This window comes from Chanos chanos, chromosome 15 (assembly GCF_902362185.1).
Source record: "Chanos chanos chromosome 15, fChaCha1.1, whole genome shotgun sequence".
NCBI classification, from domain to species: domain Eukaryota; kingdom Metazoa; phylum Chordata; class Actinopteri; order Gonorynchiformes; family Chanidae; genus Chanos; species Chanos chanos.
In genome coordinates this window covers 10,043,486-10,066,988 of record NC_044509.1, presented here as the reverse complement: position 1 = coordinate 10,066,988, position 23,503 = coordinate 10,043,486, and the positions used below count along the sequence as shown (strand labels likewise).

The window sequence follows — 23,503 nt, the reverse complement described above, 5'->3', positions numbered from 1 at the left end:
TGATTCTTAGAGATACGCTGCTCATTTCAGACCAATACAATTTCAGCTCAAGTTCACGTACTTGCGCTGGTAACCAATTCTGTAGCGTTGGTAAAGAGAAAAAAAAAAAGTCTATAGCTGAATTGAGTAGAGGCTGAAACTGCCCCTCAGGCCACCTGAACAAAACCCCCCCCCCCCCAAAAAACATGTAATACAATCTTAGACTCTATAGAGCCAGTAAACGTACTGTCACCTTTTTGTTCTGTGAAAAGAGACATTGTATTCTTCAGCAGAGATTCTCCTTTTTTTTTTTTTTTTTTTTTTTTGGTTTTCTAACGAAATCCTTTTCTACGGCGTTCCACATTAAGCCCTCTCATTAGGTCTTCCCTGAGGTTCAGAGCCATTTCTCAAAGGGTGAACAGCAGGCTCAAACAGATAGACCATAACTCATTGCGTTGACCATTCAAACAACTCGAGAGTGACAGCATCTTTTGATTATAAGCAAAGGGGTCACACATGACGTTAGAAACGCTGTACGGCTCAGACAAAAAATATTCCCCTTTAACAAATCACTTATTCTCTTTGGCATGTGACTATTATGGAAATATGTGCTATTTCTTTTACATGGATACACTTCAGATGGCATGGAACTGCTTTTCCAAAAGGCTCTTTTCCGGGGAAGCTGTTCGCCTGGATGATCATTCCCAGAATAGGGCTATTTTGTGTTCTCAGGGGCAGTATGTGTTTTTGAGAGGCCAAAATCGAAATGTCCACACCTGTAAATTTCGAAATCTTCGGTAGCTAACCGGTGAACATGAGTAGCAGAGCGATAGATCTCCTCTTGTGCGCAAAACCATTTTTCCACCTGAGTCAGCCAAGTTTTCATCCCTTTATCTGTCTGGATCTCCACAGAGACCGAGCAGCTGTCTTGGGAGTGAGCAAAGTAAATTGCTTTTGCAGATTCAGTGTCCCTGTCTGCAGTAAGCCGTCCTCTCTCTTTGCATAGCACCTTTTGATTGATGGATGTAACGATTGGTTGGGATCAACAAGACTTTCTCTAAGCCTGTGCGTTCAGGCCTGTGTAGATGTGTGAACTGTCGCAGCTTTTTAAAGGGCACTCTACTACAAGTCTGGCAGAGCAAAGATCAACTGTTGTTTTTAAATTAAATCACGTGGCTAAAGGTGCTTAACATCTACACTGTAAAAAAAAAGCTGCTATTATCTTAACAATACCTTTATTTAGTATGGGAAGGAAGTATACATAGATAATAGTTGATTAGCCCTCTCTCCTTTTTTGTGTGTGTGTTTATGTGTGTGTGTGTGTGTGTGTGTGTGTGTGTGTGTGTGTGTGTCTGTGTGAACTGGTAAAGGGCATAAACGCAAACAGAGAAAAACATGAGGAAACTATCAGGGAAAAGGCACCTTCGGCCCCTTCAATCAATTTCAAGATTCATTTTGGAAAGTTACTTCCTTTCAGGCATCAAACAAAACCTAGGCCACATGTGTTAATAAAAAACGCAAGCATTTCTTGTCACCTGACCATAAAATGTTATCCAAGGTCACATTGCTTGAGAGGATGTTCTTTCGTGGCTGTAAAGTTGAGTAATGTATTTAGTGCTTTTCCATGCCATTAAAACAAAGGGTTTTGGTCTGAGAGAAATACAATGGTATATCAAGCTCTGATAATGAGTTTAAATCAGGAGCTAAGACTGATGTGTATGATATAAACGTACAAAGTTCAAGCTGGGTGGTGTGGTAAACATCTTTTAAGAAGTCTATTGGCACGTTCATAGTATTATGTAATTTGTTTTTTAAATGGAAGAGGTGTGCGGTAATTTTTGATGATCGGAAGACCTTCTTTCTCGTACTTCACAAAATAAAACTCTCATTGATTTTCACTTTAAAGAGCAACCAATCAACATTCAGAATGAAAACTCAGAATGCAAAGATTACCTCAGATTAACCCGTACATCATTTCAAGAGTCTCCAAGGGGCTTCTGGACTTTGTAAATCAGGGTGTTGTTTTGAATGACAACAATCAAACGGGGAAAGCAAAATAAAGCAGATGGTTTAAAAGAACACTTCTAACAATAAGCGAACTTCAGGTGCATTGCAGCGGTCGGATTGGAAGGAGGAGTTTTGACAGAGAACCGAACATGCAGGTGACAGGCGTGGTGTTCCAAATCTTTTTTTTTTTTTTTCTTCCTTCTTGTGTTAACTGTCCTAAATAGCATTGTGCCAAAGTTCAGTGCACCTAAGCAAGGACAATAGAGAAACAAGGACATTGTGAAATTTGTCGGGGGGAGGCAGAACCCTTCATTCTCACATTACAGATAACAGCCACCGAACAGAAGCAGCAACTTGGACCTGAAGACTGAAGAACGGACATTGAAGAGTGAGTGAATTATAATAATCTTTAGAATTTTGATCACAAAGCAGGAAAGTGTGAAAACATGTGCAGATTTATAGAACGTATTGGAAAGTTTCAACCCTGTTAAATTACAACTTTGCACAATTGCTTATTAACTTGGAATATGACAAGGGCAAGAATAACCTCAGGGTTTCAGTAAGGTTGAAAGACCAGATGCAGGGAGGAGTATTATTTTTAAAATGAACTGAGCAATCAGGTCATTTAGAGAGACAACCTCTGACGATTTATTACAGATATTTTGTTAGTTAAGTGGGAATTGAACCTGACAACATTTTTTGTGGAAAACGGAGAAATTAACATGTGAGGATTTGAAGCAAACATTCATTCCAACTCACACTCACATTTTCTGGTATACAAAGGTACATGTTCTCGCATTGCTTTACTGTGGTTTTTTTTTTTGGGGGGGGGGGGGGGGGCAGCTTTTTTATGATATCTTATAGATGAGATCTGTTCATTTCTGATGTTAATCAACTGAATGTAAATCAGTCTCTATTTTATTACCTTTCTATGGAAATTTTGTTCTGCTCTTCAATTGGGTTTCAAATCATTTTCTGACCTGAAACCTCCACACTTTATTTTTTGTCGGTTGGGGTTGTTTTGTGCAGGTTTCTCATTGTTATTTGATCATTTATAGACATAAAATGATGGAAACATAGTAAGTAATTAAAATTATTTGCTTGAGCGCAATATGCAAGACATAAATACAAAAAAAATTATAAAGAAAAGGAACAAAATAAGGGCTCTTATATGATTACGATCATGTATGATTATATAATTGTGAATGTATATCATTATATAATGTTACGGGTCTTTGTGAAATTTTATCTCATGCAACAATCTCTTCTTTTGATCATGTTGTCTAGCAACACTGGGACCAAACAACAAAAAACTGAAATTCACAGGATGACGTCTAAAACAGTTCAGATAACACGACGGCTGGTTTCAAAAGATGGACACAATAACGTACGGATTGACAATGTGGAGGGCATGGTGAAACTCTTTCTGCACGATCTCTGGACCACTGTGGTGGACATGAAATGGCGTTACAAGCTAACTCTGTTTGCCTCCACATTCGTTCTGACCTGGTTCATCTTCGGTGTGTTCTTCTATCTCATCGGGATGGCCAATGGGGACTTTGACGTTGACGTAGCATCGAATCACACGCCCTGCGTGATGAACGTAGAGACGCTCACTGGGGCCTATCTCTTTTCACTAGAATCTCAGACCACCATCGGTTACGGTTTCCGTCACATCTCAGAGGAGTGCCCGCTGGCCATCTTCACTCTGGTGGCCCAGCTGGTTATAACTGGGCTGGCAGAGATCTTTGTCACAGGGGCTTTTCTGGCTAAGTTGGCCCGTCCCAAGAAGAGAGCCGAGACCATTAAATTCAGCCAGTCTGCGGTGGTGTGTAAGCATAAGGGCAAACTGTGTCTGATGGTACGTGTGGCAAACATGAGAAAGAGCCTCCTGATCCAGTGCCAACTCTCGGGCAAGTTACTTTTCCCATACGTCACCCTGGAAGGGGAGAAGACCACTATCCACCAAGCTAATGTGGAGTTCAATCTCGACTCTAGCCAGGACTGCCCCTTCCTGATCCTTCCTCTGACCTTCTACCATGTTCTGGATGAAAGCAGCCCGCTGGCAGGCCTCAGTGCCGAAAATCTGCCAAGCAGGGAGTTTGAGCTGGTGGTAACACTCAGCGCAACCATGGAGTCCACAGCAGCAACCTGCCAGACCCGAACCTCCTACGTTCCTCAGGAGATCTTGTGGGGCTACGAGTTTAAGCCACTGCTCTTCACCAGTCCCAGTGGGAGATATGTGGCTGACTTCAGCTTCTTTGACAAAGTACAGGTGTGCAGTGACTCCGCCATGCTCCTCAATAATACTGAGAAACTTCAGCTGGAGGAAGAGTACAGGAGAGAGTAAACAGGTCAAGGTCATGACCTAATAAACACAGGACTGTACTATGTTAAGATAATGGAGTTACACAAGATGTTTGGCCCAGATATCTGAGTTAAGGTGTTCTGAAATTATTTATACAGAGAAAATGATCATTAATTCACATTTAGAGGACGTGGGTTCTACATTTGTTGTAAATTTGCTTTTTTTAGTGTGAAAACATGATTCTCTTTTGTAAGTGGTCACTTACCCTAATACAGTGTGTATGATCATTCTCGAAGAAATATTATCAAACAATTGAATTTTTTTTTTTTTGAATCGCAGATTTAATACAAAATAAAATATCATTTTTAATATTTTGTAACCCTTATATATTCATTTGTGGGATATCAGGGTGTACTATAAAATGTGTCTGAAATCAGTTGCATTTGTTGTATCTATATTGTTACTACCTCTCTAATGAAAAAAAAAAACATCAAATAAAACAAAACAAAATGAAACAAAACAAAACAAAACAAAACAAAATGAAAAAAATTCTACTTTCAAAAATTTATCCTCTATCCAACACTGTTTCTGTCTCCCTCTGTTTTGTTATGGCAACATGACCACAGTCACCATGCATGGTCAGTCAGTTCATTGTTGGCACACACAAAGCCTGTTGGGACAACAGTCAGGATCTGCTGGTTTGTGTTTGAATGTGGCACAATAGTTGTCAAGGATCACGCTCCGATACCACAAGCAGAGAGAATCACAACTGGTTTAAAAATAGTTTATTAAAATGACACAGTAGAAAAATCATATAATTTATCAAAATATATGTTTTTCTTGCCTTTGTCAACAATCTCAGTATTTCAGTCCATTATCTCAGCTTTTATGGCTTCTACAGTAGGTGTTTCACTGAAGTCTTACAACTATCACTAAAACTCAAAGCCCAGGAATGCTGACCAAGTCTGAAATATGATGCCAGTCCAACAATTTTTTTTTTCAATACAAACAATGCATTTTATATTAGCACATATAGTATGTATTGTAAACAACCGTATACAGAGCTTAAAGTTCAAAGGCCACAACTGTTTAATTGTTTTATGCCTACTTTGGTCCATTTGAATTTTTTTTTTCATTATATCTATGATAAAAAAAAAAGTTGTCTTTGGCTGGCTGAGATCAACTCGTAGTGTTTAAATGCATAAGTTATATATCTATCATATAAAAGGAAATGTAAAACTGACAAGGAAAACTTCAACCTGACAAACGCACAGCGTTTGCGACTCAGAAACATTATAATAATACAAAATTGTTGCTTTGATGAATCATTTCAGTTCAGTGGGGGAGTCATTTTTTTTTTTTTTTTTTTTGGTAAGGCACTGATTTAACTCCACCTCCATCCGAAAGGGTTTGAGGTCGTTAAAAGAAAAAAAAAAAAAAAAGAAAGAAAAGAAAGAAAAACATTTTTCAAACCCCGCCACAATTCCAGTTTTCCAAATTCTGAAAACAAATAGAAGAATCATATTCAAGGATTTCCTTTCGAGATTAGAAATCAAGTAAATATCCTCCCTTTACTGTCAATAATGCCATTCAAACTACTATGTAGCATAATACTGATAATATATGGCAGTTTTTAATATCCAAACGGAATAATACTTTGTTTTCACATACTTCAGTATCCCTCCATAACCATCCTCTCTGATGGTTACCATTTTCCGTGATCTCGTCCACCGCTATGTGTCATGTATCACTCTTATGCGTCTGTGGTCTATTAAGCTCTTTATTTTTGTCTCTCCACCACATCCTGCTTGTGCTTATTTCACAGTTTACTGTTGCTAATACTGTTAGCATTCCCAACCTGTCAAAACCCTCGTGTCCACCAGCTCCAATCCACAACCATCTTCTGATCACATCTATCTTTCCTGTTTACACGGTCATCGTAACTGTCTTTGATATGTTTGCTTAAAAAGGTAGTTGAATATGAAAAAAAAACATATATAACTATAAGTAACTGTTCATGCAGCAATTGCTCTCTGTTGTAAATTAATGGCCCTTTTTTGGTACGTTTGCAAACTGTTCTACTGTCCACTGACATTCCTCAGTCACATCCAGTAGGTTACTTACTGTCAATCCCTTTCAAAAACTACAGTCTCCAACACTGCAGACAGTCCAAAGTTCACATCAAGTACGTGACAAGCATACCATGTGTCCACCCTCCTGTTTCTATGCATTTTACTCCTCATCTCTTACCAACATACAACATTTAATGTTTTCACAATCTTCTTTTTCTTAATGCGTTCTGTATTTCCTAACATTCTTTTCTCTCTGTTTTACATCATCCCTTCACTTCCCCCCCTCCTTTTTAAATTTCTGCCTTTATGTTTAATAGCAACATTAGCCAGACAGAAGCCCTAGATGTAGTTTTTGCTTTTCTCCTCCTCTGTCCTCCAGTTACACGGACATGAGATGCTGCTCTCTAGCCCACCCTAATAGTAAGTGCCCAGATGAGAGGGCATGTGTGCAGCTGGGTGCCTGGTGTTGGGGTAGATACCCCCTGTGGGGGAGTTCCAGTAGGGGTTGGGGGTGGCAAAGAAACTTGAGGAGGTGACGGGCAAGGCCTGTGGATGGGGGGAAACAAAGCTCATCTTCTGCTGGTGTGCATGATAGGAACTCATGTAGGAAAGGTCGGAGGGGTACTTGTACATGGAGGATTCGGGCGGGTGGGGCTGCAGCGCCTGGGCGATCCCGTGGAAATCGAATTTGTAGGCGTAGCGCTTGCCGTGAACTTTGGTCATGATGTTCTTGTCGTAGTAGTAGCGTAGCGCGCGGCTAAGCTTGTCGTAGTTCATGTTGGGCTTGCTCTTGCGTTCCCCCCAGCGCCGCGCCACCTCGTCCGGGTCGGTCATCTTGAATTCGCCGTTGGTGCCCTCCCAGGTGATGCAGTTGGAGTTGGAGCTATCAGACAGGAGCTCCAACAGGAACTGCCACAACTGAATTTGTCCTGATCCTGGCAAAGAGCGACACACATGTTGCTATTATAATCTATGTGCATTACCACTCCATGTACATCTACTCTAGCCAGTCTGGGTAGCTTGAGGTGTTTTATAATATGGTGAGAAATGACACCCGGAAAGAATTCACAGAGAAGAACATTTCTGTCAGTTGCAGACAGCAGCTAAATCAATACTGGTCTGAGATGGAATTACAGTGGCATCTTTACTGGTAATATGCTGCCCTGAAGACGGTACAAACACACAATCTTGTCAGGACATCTATTGTTAATGTACTTATATGTACAAGTTTAAAGCACAGGCTGTTCTATCTATTAACAGGCAAAACAAAAAAAAAGCTGTAGAATCTATGTCAGAGTAATCAGTTTCTCCAGCGTTTTCTAGTGCTAACCTGGGTTTGCAAGACGGCTGCTTGTGGGTCCCAGGATCTGGTAAGGATCTGAAAAGTTGGTAAAAATACAAAACAATATTACTAAAAATATGTACTGTGATGATATTAATACAAGTTGGCAACTTTAATCATAAAACATATGTACTGTGATGCTAATAATGATAAAATTTGGGAACGTTAATATTTAACATATGTACTGTGATGCTAATAATGATCAAATTTGGGAACTTTAATAATAACACATGTACTGTGATGATAACAATGATAAAATTTGGGAATTTAAATAATAACACATATATAATATGTGCACATATAAATATATGTACTGTGATGATAATAATACAATAGTGATATTGTGAGTCCTTCTCACCAAGTTGAGGTCTCTGTTCCTCTGTTTTAGTCACAATGGTAGGTGAAGGTTGGGAGCCTTTGTAATAAAACAGTAATAAGATATAAATTTAAAATGAGCAACCGCAGTTCATAAATGTAAATATCATGTGAAGATCAGTTTATGCATTCTTTGACAAATGCTTACACAACTTGCCAAAAAAAAAAAAAAAATTACTCCCAGTGTTAGGCTTACCCTTAGTGGCTGACACGGGTTGGGGAGGCCAACCTGATCTCCTGGCTGCTTCATAGGCCAAATCTGCAGGAAAAAGGAAAAAAGAAAAGACTCAATGGTGTGCAGTTCCCAAAATCACCACTAGAGGGAGGTAATCTGAGGACAAGCTGAGGGTTCAGAGAAATTCTGTGGTTCACCTCAGCGGTTCAAATGGGGATCAGTTGAGTGCCATAGTTCTCGCTCATTAAAACAGAGAGGGAAAACAGAAATGACAAAAAAAAAAAAAACCTCCTCACATTTTGTTGTCTGTTTACTGGAAACACAACTGAGTGACTGTTGGTGATTCATAGCGTTCCTTGGGTGGTATGTTTTTCAAAACTAAATTAAATTGTTACATGTCTAGGATGAATCTAGCTCTGACAAAAGGATTAAGTATGCTTAAGGGTTAAAATTACATTACGAATTCATTCCTCAGCCATCCAATTTCTGTGGCCTGATACACAAATAAAATAAAGTATGAGCTATACAGCCCATAACGTCGACTTAAGCTGACCTGGTCTGGCGGGCACTCTTGGAGCGGTATCTGAGGGGTACACTGGATTGTTTGGAAAAATAAAGCTTGCACCTCCTATGGAACAACAACAACAACAACAACAACAAAAAAAAAAAACATATTTCAGATGAAAAATTGCGTCCATTTTTTTTTAACAATCTGAGTGTACAGATTGTTTGTGCTTTCACTGGAAATGTACCCACAACAGAATGTGCGTCGTTGCATGCAAAAAAAAAGTGTAGGCCAAGGAAGAGTCATATCTAAAACAGATACATCGGTTGATCGCGAATAAACAGAGATATAAATATTCATCATTACACTGATATGGAGTCCATTGAGTCAGCACTATGTGGGCCTGACGGGTGGGGGGATGGGGGGGTAAAGGCTGGAGCAAAGCTGGAGAGGACAGGTGCGGGGGGGGGCGGGGTGGGGGAGAGGGGTGGAGCAGGATCTGCTTACCTGTGTTACGGCCATGCAGTAACCGTGGGGAATTTTGTAAGGCTTTGTCAACATCATCTGAAGTCAAGTGAGGAAGTGGAGCTGAGAAACAAAACATTCTTTTGAAAGAGAGCCGTGACAAAGGAAAAAAAAAAAGAAAAAAACGAAAAAGAAAAAAAAAAAAGAAAAAGAAAAGAAAACATCCACCTCAAAACATCCTATGATGTGCTAATGTGAAAAGAGGTGACAGCCGCAGAAAAGCCAGGCCAAAGAAGAGCAAATAAGTTTGCCCTGTGAACACAAGAACCCAGAGGACACAAAGACAAGCATAGAGAGGAACATAGAGTCACGGAACTGTGTGTGTGTGTGTGTGTGTGTGTGTGTGTGTGTAGGCATGATCCATGTTATTATGGCGAAAGAGAGAGAGCCAAATCAAATATAGAAGTCAATCACATCTACCCACAGTCTTTAGCAAAAATCACATATTTCGACCAATTTTCTCCTCTCTCAAAAAAGAAAAGCCAGTGAGAAAGTAGATTTTAAAAACCAAAAGAAGATAAGACAGATGAAGGCACAGGTTTTTTTTCTTTGGGTGGGGGTGGGGGGGGGGGGTGATATTTCTCTTCTTTCTCATCGCATGTGTCTCTTCCAGTTGTGTGTAGAGTCAGAGCCAGTGTCTGGGAATGTCTGGGGCACTGAGTGTCTGTGTCTCTGTCAGCCCAGCTCACACAGAGATCCTGCACCACACTATGGTTTTCTCATTACTATTTAAATCATGCCGCATCAACAGTCTTTTCTTTATTTCATTTTTTTTTTCCTTCTTAAAATGCAGTTTGCTGTTCTTTTTTTTTTTTTTCAAGCCTTTCCAAGTTTGATATGGAACATGCACTTTCAGCAAAACAAGTTTCAAAAAGTTAAAGTGTAATAGCTGGAAGAGACTCGTCTTATGAAAAGACTTATTTTCGTAAATTAATACACAGTGTCTGTTCACCACTTTATTTAGGATGAATTGATCTTCATTATAAAATCAGATTAACATATTTCAAGCAGAGTTTTCTGTGTGCTTGTGTTTGTGAATGTGAATGTGTGTGTGCGTGTGTATGTGTGCATGTGTGTGTGTGTGTCTCTGTGTGTGTGTGTGTGTGTGTTGTATATTGAAGAAAAGCTTTGTCCATATGTGTTGTGTAATGACAGAATAAAAAAGCGCAGAGACATGCTGCAAAGCACCAAAAGCACAGACCTCATTCTTCTCCCATGCAAAGTCTGTGAACCCGCGAAAACAGAACAGAACACATGCTAGACTGGGCTGCAAGAAACTACCCAACTCCGCTTCTGAAAAGTTGTAAGGATTGTTTTCTAACCTAATTTCGAATCTAATCGACTACAATAACTGTTTCTTTAAGTCAGACTTGCAGGAGCTGGATAAGACAGTGTTTTGTGATTCATGCAGGAGTCAGACTAGAGCTGCGTAGATGCGTCTTTTGGCTGTGTTTGTTTGATTTGGATCAGATGAACAGCCAGGCACAGGGACTTACTCTCTCTGAGGTAGTGGAGGTGGGAGAGCAGGATCTCTGCGTTATAGCTGGGAGTCAGCCTTTGGAAGTCCTCTTTGCTCATCTTACAGAGCTCTTTGCCATCAATGTTCTGGAAGAGGGAGATGTCCACGTCCAGGAGGGCATATTCTTTCACTGCCCACTCCAACCACTGACGCACGTGTTCCGTCGTCCACAGGGTGGGGTCTACATGAGAGAACAAAGCTTGCTCTCATCGGCTTATTTTTTTTTTTTTTACAGATTTTAAAATTGCAAGAAAGAGAGTGAAGAAAAACAAGCATTTTTGTGGTTCTTTTTGTAAATGATTCACGATGATGATGATGATGATGATGATGATGATGATGATGGTGATGATGTTTATAATATAACAATAACAATGACAACAACAACAACAACAACAATAATAATAATAATAATAATAATAATAATAATAATAATAATAATAATAATATGCTGGGGCTTAGCGAAAGAGTGAAACAGCCTCCTGCATGTCTGGCACACCTCATTTGCACGTGATGAATTTAACAGGAGACACAAAATGGCTGATATTCATGAAAACACAGTAAGACCTGGGCCTCTTTGGCCATTTGAGCTACTCCTCTGTGAAGGAGTCCACTGTGTGCCTCTTTTGAACTGCACCATGGCACAGGGCCAGAGTAAACAAAAGCATTAATACAAGTGCTAAAAAAAAAAAAAAAGAAAAAAAAAATGGATTCATTCCTTGCTTCAGTGGATATGTTGACTGACTAAAAGGCTTACAGTATCTCACATACACAGCTTCACAGTCTCCAACAGACAAAAAAAAAAGAATTTGAATTATTAACATTGTATACAGTGCTATTGACCCTGTTTCATGTGCGCTGAGAGAATTCGGCAGAGCTGCTAAACAGAATGCCACCGATGCTAATGTAATACTGAATATCTGGATCCTAAAACTGACACTAACGGGTTGCGTTTAAAGTAACAACAAATCTAACACAGAGAATACCTGAATGCAGATCTCTCTTCTATTTTTAGAGCGTAATAGACAGATAATCCAATATTTGTCATAAATGTATTAAATACAAATAAACGTATTGCTAACACGGGATGATAGCAGCTTGCATAAAGTAGCATTGAAGATTATCAGATACGTGTGGACATTTACAGATCACCAATATTGCCATCTCAGAGAATTATATTTCCTGAGGTTATGACGGTAAAACAACACAGCGTTTGACCTCCCATTAAATTCCACTGAGCAACACGCCTATTGTGCCTCTGAAAATGAAAAGCAAAAACAGGATGTTCTTAACGTGCCTTGTCATTGTCCTTGTCAACTTCAGTTGAGGAGGAAGTTGCACTACAAGACAGAAACTGTTGCTCAACCCAAGAAAGTATGCGCAAGCAAGCAAGTGCCGCACAACTGACTTTTGCCTGGAAAAACTAGATGAATCTCTGTCAGACGGACCAGCTAGTACTGAGTTCGAATTGCAAAAACAGTCTCAATCCGTTCTATATACAATATTTTACATATATAACTACATTTATCAATGTGTTGTTTTATATACATGAAACGGAAACTTTTCTGACGTCTACACGGTCTAACACACCATTTTAAACAATTACATTCTACATGAACAAGACTCACAAACACAGCAAAAAATACCATGCATGGAGATACCATATTCTTACAGTAGGTGTGTGCCTCCTGGCTTCTGATAAGAATACCTTTCTCCCATTTTGGCAGACAGTATCAGTTCCACTCCCCATTGTGGAGCTCCCCCACCCCGTTTGGACCCTGGCTATAGGAAATGGTCTAGACAAGGAGCAGCACATTCGCAACAAACACTCCTGTACAGCAGATCTCCGGAAACCAGCCTCGTGAAAGATGGATGTGGGCAGAGACGGAGAGGTATTTGGGCTCTTATCAACCGACCCCCACCCCCGGCCAAACCCATCCCCCCCCCCCCCCCCCCCCCCCCCGCAACACCACCCCCCCCAAACACACACTCGCACTCTACGCCCAGTCCAGTGCATCTTAGCGACAGACCGGCGAATATGGCCAAACCTAACGCAGCCTATGTCGGGCCGGGACCACGATGGGGGTTAGTGGATTGGGAGCAGTACCTGCGGGCACGATCACCCTGCGTTCGTTGGTGGTCATGTTTGGGGGAGGGACGTGCTTGTCCTCCATGTAGCTGCCGTAGGTCATGGAAACGCTGCCGTCTCCCCCGCCTCCCGTCAGCTTCCCCCCTTTCCCCATGCTGCAGTCATCCGGAGAGTTCCTACACACAGACAGAGACACACATACACAAATGTACACACACACAGGGTGAGACCTGAGCAACATCCATTCTCAGAAAGAAAAAAAAAAAAAAAAGGCTTTGCACAAGTGTTTCATTTCATCATATCTTTTCCAACATCTTTGTGATATGATGAAACACTGAAATATGTTCACACATTACAATGTGGATTTAAATAAATAAATAAATAAATAAAAAGAAGAGGAGATGCCAGCCATAAAACGTTGACCCTGTTAACAAGCTACAACAGGTTTAATATTCTAGAAAAACAAATTAACAAAACAAATAATGACCAAAAAAATTTCATAAATGAATAAAAAACACCGTCTCGTTTGTGGACTGATTCTCATTTGTCACCCTGAACTGTGAGATAAATGACACAACTCTCTTCCAGCATTTTTCATAACTTCACAAAAGGGTGTTTATTTACACTCCATATGAAAAAGGTAATTAATGTAAATCACTCATGCTATGTCATAGGACTTTGTTGTTGGCCATAGCATTGAACATTTCTATCATATTGACTGTTATGAGCACATCACAACACATTGCTTTAAATGTTTACTCCTACTAAAATACATCGTCCGACATATTTTGTATCTCCGTAAGATTAGCCATTGGTATCTGTTAAATGGTCAAAAATTGAATAATCAAAAAAATCAAAACAAAACATCTGTCCACTGCAGCCAGTATCTCAAAGTAGTCTCAGGCTTTCCCATGATTTGAACGGACCTTACAAGTGAAGCAAACATTCTTTAAACCATCTTTTCCACCGTTAAACCTGTGCTCAACGAGTCCCCAGGTTCCATTTAAAAGGGGTAAGGATATCGATTGAAATGAGACTAAAATGCTGATTAAAATGCCAGGGGCCCCTCGCATACCATAAATAACCTCAAACAGAATTATTATTCACCCATAATCAGGGCTGGAGAGTCCCCGGTGGGCGCAGCCACCAGATGTTTTGGATTATGACTGGAATGTCACATAAAATTCATATCAACTCGTCAGGGCCAAGACATAAACGACGTGAACCCTTCAGCGGAATCACAGTCATGTGTCAACCAACTGTAAGCGTGTCCCCGACGTAGCGTTTCGCCGTGACAGCGCTCTTCCCGCGTCTGTGACCTCTTATAATCCCAGTTATTGAAAAGCACAGGACTGTCAGAGAAACAAAAAAAAAAAAAATTCCAAGCAGCTTGTATTTAACTTTGACAATAGAACTATGTTCTGAGAGAGGATATCTCAGAGGGGTTATTTCTGTTAAAAAATAAATAAATAAATAACCTAAAAAAAAGGGGGGGGGTATCTTTTTTCCTCTTTTTCAAAACCCAAAGAGTTCTGGCTTTCAAAAGAAACGTTAACATCAGCTCTCCCTCCACTTCTTTTGAGCTTTTTCAAAACTACAAGGACTTGCACCACCTTAAGTGCTTTTTCCCCTCTCGCTTGGCAGACAACGTGGTCTCCCTGAGGAGGTGTCCGTTACATGTGTTCATAAACGCCTGCGAGTGTGCTGTACATAACAGATCCCCTGAACGTTGAGTTTTTTAAGGAGCCATATTTTAAGTAAAAGGCAGTAATCAAAAAAAAAAAAAAAAAAAAAGAAGGAGAAAACAAGCCAGAGACCATCTGTTCGCTCTCTGCGATTTTCATTAGATTCAACAATGCAACGCTAATCGGCAGACTCCCCGTACACGCCATCCATACCCGCTATTCAGCAAGACAAACAATTCATTGTGATCAGTTTCATGTTCGGTTCATTTTAACTACCCTCATGTCACTTGATAATGATGAAAATGGCATACATATTTTACAAATACTGTAAAAGTGTTTATTCAACTAAACAATTGAGCACAATTCTTTTGAGCATATTCAGTTTCCTGTCATTGTATTTCACTTGCTTTCTGTATAACCCAAGATTTCTAATTACAAAAACATTCTCTATTTTGAATGGCTCTCTCCTTATGTTCTTGCGTTATATTGCTAAAACTGAAAATTGCTCCCAACTGGAAAGGAAAACTGCAAGCGTATTTTATTGTCTGTGATCAATTTGTGCTTGATAGACTTCAGCAGGTTGGGCAGTGGATCATACTATGTATGACTTCCAAGCATTAATTGCAAAAGTATCTGATGTGTGCTTTACTATGGAAACCGGCCAAGTTGCCATATGCGTTCTTTTTTTTCCCCTCAGCTTTTCCTTTTTTTTTTTTTTCATATGAATAACTCAAAACCTGGGGATGCTATGCATTACTGAGAAACGTGTCGAATTTGTTTTCAAAGGGCGGTGCCTGTGGCACATTTAACTTAATTACCTAACACGGATTAACACGGCAGTAGTACTGTGTTAGTATCACAGTGTTGGATGGGGGGGGGGGGGGGGGGGGGGGGATCAGTTTTTTTTTTTTTCTCCTTGGTTCAAAAAAACAAAAAAAACAACGGAGAAATGAAGAACGGAGTGTTTGGAAATCGCTCTTTCCCGTTCTGTGAATCACTAACCAAGGCCTCACTGGGACTATGAAGGAACGTGTAAGCACTTTCTGAATAATTTGTTTGAATTCATATACAAACAGGTTTCCAAATGTTTCTACAAATTGAATAAAAGGGCATTGGCTATTGTTTCAAGGTTCGAAGATCTAGTAGATATCCGTCCCAGACCTCCTCAACTTAATTCCTCAAAATAACCTTGGGACCGACTTCCCATGAGCACTCTGGGTTTTTTGAACTTAGTTCATTTAAAAAAAAAAAAAAAAAAAAAAAAAAGGTCCAATTCCAAGAACTTGAATTCCTGTGAAATTTATGACAACTCCTTGGGTCTGCAGTTTGGTGGGATATACGTATGATATTTATTTCGGTAAACTTGTAAGCAGTAAGCATAACGTGAACTGTCACAGAGCGCGGGCCACGCACAAGCCCCTAGATGGTCCAGTTATTCATGCGTCTCGCTCCATGTGTGCGGACACCTGCCGATGGCTCTTTTTCTGTCAGGCAGCTGGACGGTCGCCCTGTGGCGGAGGCCTGCAGGAGAAGCAGGACTGTCTGCGCGTTGATCTGTGCAGTAAATCTCCCCGTGCTCTCTGACTCGGCGCTAATTGGAACAATCTTTTCTGCATATCGCCCGCCAGATAAATTAGGATCTTCTCTGGGGTGTCTCTGGAAGGGGAGAAAATGGGAGGAATGGGGGGGGGGGGGGGGGGGTCGCAGGCTCGTGTGAGACGTGCTGTAAATATCACCACCGTGGCGGTCCATCTGGGCTGGAGGGGGGGGGGGGTACAGCTGCTTTGAGTTTGGGTCTCCCAGCAGCAGAGGCAGCAGCAGCAGCAGCAGCAGCAGCAGCAACTGCATCAGTGTCTTGGTTGAACCTCTCTGTGTTTTTCCCCCTCTACTGTGGGACAGGGATTAAACTCCCAGCGTGTTTGGCAAGCTGTCAGGCCGCTGATGGTTACAATGCAACACTATGCCTTGAAATGTATACAGTAGTTATCTCCTTAACAAGCTATGTCGCGTTTAACCTCTCTGGGACACTAAATGATACTTACATTAAAGCGTTGATTTCAAGCATGAGAAACAGACCTATTTGATCACGAGACATATAGAGGTCTATGGTGAGGAATTTGAATCACAAGACACTTCTAATATTCCTTACTACAGCAAAATTACTGCAGACTTGAAATGGGAGATTTTTCCACAAACCGACTAACAAACCTGCCCAGACCGTTATCAGAAATGGAACCTTACGACAGGCTCCACCCACCCTGACACCAGTCAAAGAACCCATCAACTGAAGGGCAGGATGAAATTCTCAAACGAAAAACCATTGCACTGGACAGCACCTAGAAGCATCCACTGAGTTCAATGAAACTGAACATTCTTTTGGTCCCGGTGTAAGATTCATTTGCCTCCTCTGTGTGTTTGCTGCCTTCCTCCCTATAAGCTGTTGAGAGACTTACCTAGAGCCATTAACCTGGCCACTGTTGCACTCCATTTTGATGGTGACTCGACCGGGAGGCTGAGACAGCCAGTCCTGCTGCTGGACTCTGGGGCTCAGCTTGGCGGTTTGGCCATACTCGCTGGCCGAGGACGCCGTCATCTCTGTCTTGGGATGGTGTGGCGTTCCGTAGTCACACTCGAACAACGACTGGTCTTCACTCACCACCGACAACGCTTCCTACGCAAGAGACAAACACAAAATTCTTTTTACTGACTGGATCTGTGTTGAATTTGTCCTGATCCAATATTTAAATCCGACAAAAAACTTGTTGAAAATAAAATGAATAAAATCGAAATAAATAATGAATATATTTTCAGACTTATTTTCTAAATCTTTGATCTTGATTTTTCTTTCTTTTTTTTTTTCTCCTATTTTACTACAAGTGGGTCCATTTGAGTATAATAAAACACACGAGACAAGAGGAGAAGTCGATCAAAAACTGATAAGGTGTTCCTCGTTTAAAAGTTTCATAATAAAACTCAAATAAAAAATATTATTCATATTCTAAGTTTCAGCTGCAAGCGAAACTCTAGTCAAAGCAGCATTAGCAATGGTGCAGATAGAAAGGTGGGGAGTGACACGAAACCATCTGCAAAGCTCTAGTGATGCAACACGTTCTAGACCACAGAATGACCACATTCACACAGATACGAGCAAATGTAGTCACTGGATATCCTATTTCAAACCACAACTCTTAAAGAGGGACATTTGCATCCTCGATTTATCTGATTTATCTGATAATCGCTACTTGCAGAAGAGAAAAAAAAAAACATTTTATTTTGAGCACATTTCACTCAGAACAAAACATTTTACTTGGAACACGTTGTTTTTTTTTTCCCCTTTTTTTTCTTTCTTTTTTTTTTTTAAACTTTTTTGGATCTAATTATCCCCACTAGCAAGTCGCTCACATTTCATCCATTATAAATTTCTTTAACAAAAAAAGAAGTTTTCCAGTTTCTAGCCGTCTTGCTGTCTCGAGCCCTGAGGCAAATGTGAAGACTCTCCAGTCATCTTTCCCATCCTCTCCATCCAAAATCTTCAAATATCCCAGGCTGAAAGTTTACTCACACCATGTGAGCTAAAGAAACCCATTGTTTCACCTTGAAAAAAAACATCTCTTAATACGGTGTGCTAATGACGTGGATTGCGTGTATCATTTTCCCTGTATTGTTGTTTTTTTCTTCCGCGGGTTAGCAGAATTTCCTTGCTTGCCATTTGGCCACTTCTTACCGTGGAAGCTAAGAGCGATAACTCTGCCAAGTAACCAGCACCCATTCACACGTGCCAATCGCCAGTCACCTTGCTCTGATTTAGCAGGTTGTCTGAACGGACCGGACTGCAGATGGATGGGAAGCAAGCCACGTCACTGAGCGCACTGCTATGGCGCTATTTGGTTTCTCCTTGATATATCAGCTGCAAAAGATATTAGCGAGCGAAAATCTGACATGGCTCAAACGAACACGAGGGCACTCGCTGCTTTCGTCTACCGTAAACTGCAAGTCGGTGCCTCTGCCCTACTCTTCATGTTCACGGCTTCACACATACTCAAATTTGATATTATGGAATGTCCAGCACTGCTGGATGACTTGAGCAAAGTCAAGCCACACGGAGTCATCAGCAATCACAATGTGAGCTTTGGGTAAAGATCTGGATGGTGGATAAACACTGAAGATGTTGGTTTGCCCATTGTTGTGTGTGTGAGGAGAAGGAGGTCAGCACTTTTGCTTAGTGTCAAATCGAAAGAAGGGAGAAAACAAAAGCGATGTTGATTCTGGCTATTTTAAAGCACAGGGAATTCAATGTCTGATGTTCCTTTATATGTTGCAATAAAATGCAACAAATTCAAGACTTTCCATCTCAGCCTCACAGACAGAAAGGAGATCTTAGCATGCATCCCGGGATTTCCACCACAGGTCAAATTCAAATCAAAGAGCAGGCGCTACACTGTTTTGCAATCAGGCTGTCTGAGCCAAAGCAAGTGAGCACCAATATAGAGGGAGACAGATACATACATAGAGAGAGAGAGCGACATAGAGAGAGAGAGAGAGAGAGAGAGGGGGGGAGAGAGAGAGAGAGAGAGAGAGAGAGAGGGAGAGGGGGGGGGGATTTGAGTTCAGCCCAATTTTTCCTTCTGCTAGCAGTCTATGTACCAAAAGGGAGTCGACTGATATTTTCTCATCACTGATAAGCCCTAACCAGAAGGTAAAAGGGACCTTCAAGCTATAATATACTGCAAAGAAAATTACAACAGTCAGTCACCTCCTTTCTATGGTTAAATGGGAATTATTCTTTTAATCGAACTTTTCCTAATATTTCTCATTTCAAAATAATGAACTGAGAGACCAGTTATTCCAGTATTTCATTGGCTCGTTATTTTGAATACCATAAGTATGCTTTTTCTAAAAATCCAGCTGAGGACAATTTGATTTATTGTCTGGTTAACAGAGGAAATTTAAAGACGAAATCCCTGACAATGTCAATTATAACTTCTTCTACAAAAAAAAAAAAAAGAAAACAAAGAAAAACAAAATAACTAAAAAGAAAAAAAAAAAGTAGTTTACTGTAATGTCTTTTCCATTCCTTCGTCTTATATTCCCCTTTATTTCTCTGAAATAACAGGCTGTATAACAAATCTGCTGAAGTCATTCAATATTGAATTCAGAATTTCCAACGTCATTGAGATACAGAATTCATTCATGCTCAGAGCCATCAGCAGCGTCCCCACTCCCCCCCACCCCACCCCCGACCCCCATTCCCCTGCCCCCTTCTGGTCAGTGTAGCAGCAGACAGGAAGCACCCCACTCCGAGCACTTCCTGCATTGAAAGTTCCTGATAGTGTGGGATAATGGAGGTGGGGAATGGAAAAGAGGAAGTGTTCATCCATCGGCATTTTGATTGTGGCCTGGGCGTTGAGGACCTTGGAGCATTTGGCCGTCTCTAATGGAGGCTTGAGGAAAGAGAGAGAGAGAGAGAGAGAGAGAGCGAGAGAGAGAGAGAGAGAGAGAGAGAGAAGGGCACGCCCTGGCCATACCATGGGAGCCAGGTCCATTAACCTCTGAGTAACGTCAACAGCGCGGACCGTGCCCTCACACTTCCCTGTCATCAGCAGAACACAGCAGTGTACAGCCACTCAGCATGTTGTTTTTATAGCCCACTCCCTGACTCCTCTACTTCTTCTCTTTTCCACTTGGTCGAGAGAGAGAGTGTGTGTGTGTGTGTGTCTGCCCACTGCTCTGCCATGCCTTCAACAGTATGACTTTGTCTTGAAATAAGAGGCCAGATCCACTTGTGTGTTTGTTGATTGGTTGGTTTGTTGGTTTAACCTCTGGTGTTTTGGTGTCACCACTGAAGAGGAATTTTGAACGTGCATTTAGTGCAAAAGAAAGCAGACCGACAAGAGAGATATCGGTTGAGAGACGAAAAACGTGAAAGCGAGGCCAAAAATGTCTGTCTAGTTTCAGACAATGGTGAAAGTGAGATGCAAAGTTGCCTCAGAATCTTCTCATCGTTTTTTGAAGGCTGATGCTAGCACTTCTAGATGGAGAGACATGCCTTATGTTTCATCTGAACTTCAGCGATGGAGTGGGTCAGTAATAGGTTCAACGGTAACCCTCAATAGCCTAACACATCCCGGAAAGCCACAGGAGAATGGTGGCTCGCCACAACTTCCTTCAGGACTTTTGAAATAATCAGCTGCAAAATCTGGGTTCACCACTTACTCTTTGGCTTTATGAGGCCTTTTGATCTCCAAACATCACAAAGGATCCACTTCCCTAATTCAGCCACCATTCACACACACACGCCGACAGAAAATACAAACCTACACAGATAACCCAATAAGTCTGGTATAATACTACCCAGTGACACAGGCCACTGTTGAACTGGTGAGGTACATAGGATCATGTAAGTCTGACTTGGGGCATGACTGACTTGCTGTATAACCGGTCAAAGCACCAAGAAAAGACATTCATCCAGGTCACAGTGCTTCCTCTATGAGAACCAAGACAAGTGAAACTGCTCTGACGTACACTTAAGACGCTATCTTCATTATTCTTTACAGTGTTAAAAGGCCAGTTACAGTTTGGAAAAGAACATTCAGAAATGTCTTTTTTTACAGTGTTTAGCAGGTATTCTGATGAGCTCCCCCGCATTTTCCAGACAAAGAAATGTGAACTTGAAAAAAAGAATTAAAGATGTCCTTTTTTTTTTTTTAGATTCTTGTCCACAACAGCAGGTGTTTTCAAAGCTCCGCTGTCTCTACTTTAGAGTTTCCATAGACTTTCTCTCAAAAGATGAAAAGATTTATGTACATCTTGTTTTGAAGATCCAAGTTTAGTACTTTTATTTTCTGAAAACCTCAGCTCATTTATATTCAATTTATACTCAGAGGGCAACAGTGCAAAATTTCCAGACGAAGTCAAGGGCTGATGCAAAACAAACAACGAAAAAAAAAAAAAGCCTCTAAAAACATGATGTCATCTGAAACACAGTCCAGCAAAATGGAGAATTGATGATTGCTATGGGAACATCAGTTTCCCAACTTATTTGTTCTGTTTTGAAGCAATTTAGTCTTCACTCTTGATTTTTTAGGTAATATTATCAAAGTCTTATGTAATGTGGATGAACAGATGATCGAATAAACAGACATGTTCAAATGACACATTCAAATTCTTTCTGTAAATTTCTGCAACACTATTCAACGACCCTCAATTACATGTCAACCATCAAACACAATGAACTGAAGCCTGCTCCTCTTTCGTGAGTTGGATTAGGAGATGCAGGAGAGAGACTAATCAAATTTAGATGTAAACCTGTACAGACAAACACAGCAGGACAATGCAGAGTTTACATACAATAGTCCCGTTTGTTTCTGTTCTGAGAACCAACCATGTCCGCATCTCAACAAGAACACAAAAGACAAGCTCCCCCTTTAAACATGTCTGTTTGGTTCCCCAAGTGTACTGTTATATCCAGTGTCAGTTAAGACAACTGATTACATAATTACGGCCTTTGTGGCTTTTTTTTTTCATTGTTCCCGCAATGTTTAAGTGCTCAGTGAAAACATCTTTGTACAGCATGTAACAGGCATTTGGTTAAACCAAGCCTGAATCAACGTCCTGTACTGCTTATAGCAGATTCTGGCTGCCCGACCTGGTTGTTTAAAGAAAACAATGGACATCACATTCTCACTTCATTGTAATCATGTCATTCATATCCTTATTCAAATGTAAATATTTCAAAATATCACAACCTCCTTTTTAGAGTGTTATTGCAAGAGAATTGTGGTCTAGCATTAATTGAGGTGAGAAATATCGAGCCTGAACAAACCAAACAGATGTCATTTTTTGCCGAATATAACAACGCATTAATGTTAAGAGATTCAATAAAAAAAACCTAACGCAATCCCTCAAACTGCCTTAATATATGACACCTCAATTGCACTTAATGTTTCTTTTCACTATTTTCTACACAAAACAAGATTTTCAATAGCAAGGCTTTTTTTTTTTCCTTCGAGACATCCATAGATTTTTTTTTGTTTTGTTTTAAATGGACAAATCTATCATAATATTAATGATAAAAATTAGGAATGAAATCAGTCAGAGAGTCGGGCAAAACAGCGATGTTTTTTTTTTTTTAAAATGAGTTTACGGGGACCCTGGGACCCAATATCAGTTCAGAATTCAATGAAACCAAATCAGCCTTTTGGTCACCCCACGCAAGATTTTCAAAAGCATGCAGACAGTCAGAATAGGAAAAAGGAAATTTACAAGGCAGCGAAAAAAGGAAATCTTACTGCACTGCTATGGCAAAAAAAAAAAAAAAAGGGTGTCACCCACTCCCGCTCAATCTGTTTTCACTACGGTGCGACTAAAAATTTCGAAAGTGACCAAAATATAAAAAGCAAACGTATATGCAAAAAAACTTCTTTTTTTTTTTTGGGGCCGAAATTTCACACTTACCTTAATGGTGCTAGCCATTCTTGATCAGGACTATTAAGTCCTGTTGTGCGAATGCAGAAATAAATCGTATGTATTTATATTTGTATCTGGACGGCAAGCTAGTTGAAGTTCCACCGAGCGTTGTTTGGAGCGGATGAGACTGTGCTAACGCTGGGAAGTGAAGTCAGCCAATATCAGGAAGAGGTTTCTATTGGTTCTGGCCACCACGACTCGAAGAAACAGGATATTTGGGAGTGAGGAGATAAGAAGGGCTAAAAACAATGTTGTTATTCTTGATGATGTGTGTGGTAGAAGATTTCTTTTCTCCCAGAAGGGTGGATGTGGTACTAACTAGCTGAGTCGACTGCCTCAACTGTGGAGGTCTCTTTAAGACAGGTGCGAAGAGATGATGTTGGTATTAGTTTGTTAATGTGAGCGTGTGAACGCAACTGTGTGTGTGTGTGTGTGTGTGTGTGTGTGTGTGTATGCGTG

General features: G+C 40.6%; 2 protein-coding genes across 4 annotated transcripts; one reads left to right on the top strand and one right to left on the bottom strand.

Moving 5' to 3' along the window:
- The first annotated feature begins 3,313 nt into the window (after positions 1-3,313).
- On the top strand, positions 3,314-4,336 carry kcnj15 (potassium inwardly rectifying channel subfamily J member 15). The gene has a single exon (XM_030793063.1). It carries the CDS (start codon positions 3,314-3,316, stop codon positions 4,334-4,336), a length of 1,023 nt encoding a protein of 340 aa, XP_030648923.1.
- Positions 4,337-5,749: 1,413 nt separating this feature from the next.
- On the bottom strand, positions 5,750-23,139 carry erg (ETS transcription factor ERG). Of its 3 annotated transcripts, XM_030792843.1 has the most exons (11): positions 23,033-23,139; positions 17,032-17,249; positions 16,775-16,777; positions 12,912-13,069; positions 10,785-10,988; positions 9,271-9,351; positions 8,812-8,886; positions 8,280-8,342; positions 8,067-8,123; positions 7,697-7,744; positions 5,750-7,301 (listed from the first exon to the last, which is right to left on the bottom strand). In XM_030792843.1, the coding sequence occupies exons 1-11, from the start codon at positions 23,048-23,050 to the stop codon at positions 6,781-6,783; spliced, it is 1,446 nt and encodes a 481-aa protein (XP_030648703.1). In that variant the 5' UTR covers positions 23,051-23,139; the 3' UTR covers positions 5,750-6,780. The 3 variants fall into 3 exon arrangements, with proteins under 3 accessions (XP_030648703.1, XP_030648701.1, XP_030648704.1); XM_030792841.1 differs by lacking the exon at positions 16,775-16,777; XM_030792844.1 differs by lacking the exons at positions 9,271-9,351; positions 16,775-16,777.
- Positions 23,140-23,503: the final 364 nt, after the last annotated feature.

Excerpts from the sequence above, each read along its gene's own strand:
- erg (XM_030792843.1), bottom strand. Across the intron at positions 8,343-8,811 it reads AAGAGTGCCCGCCAGACCAG|ATTTGGCCTATGAAGCAGCC; the intron begins GTCAGCTTAAGT and ends TTTTTCCTGCAG. Across the intron at positions 7,745-8,066 it reads GGAACAGAGACCTCAACTTG|ATCCTTACCAGATCCTGGGA; the intron begins GTGAGAAGGACT and ends CCAACTTTTCAG.
- kcnj15 (XM_030793063.1), top strand. The coding sequence starts at position 3,314 with ATGACGTCTAAAACAGTTCAGATAACACGACGGCTGGTTTCAAAAGAT.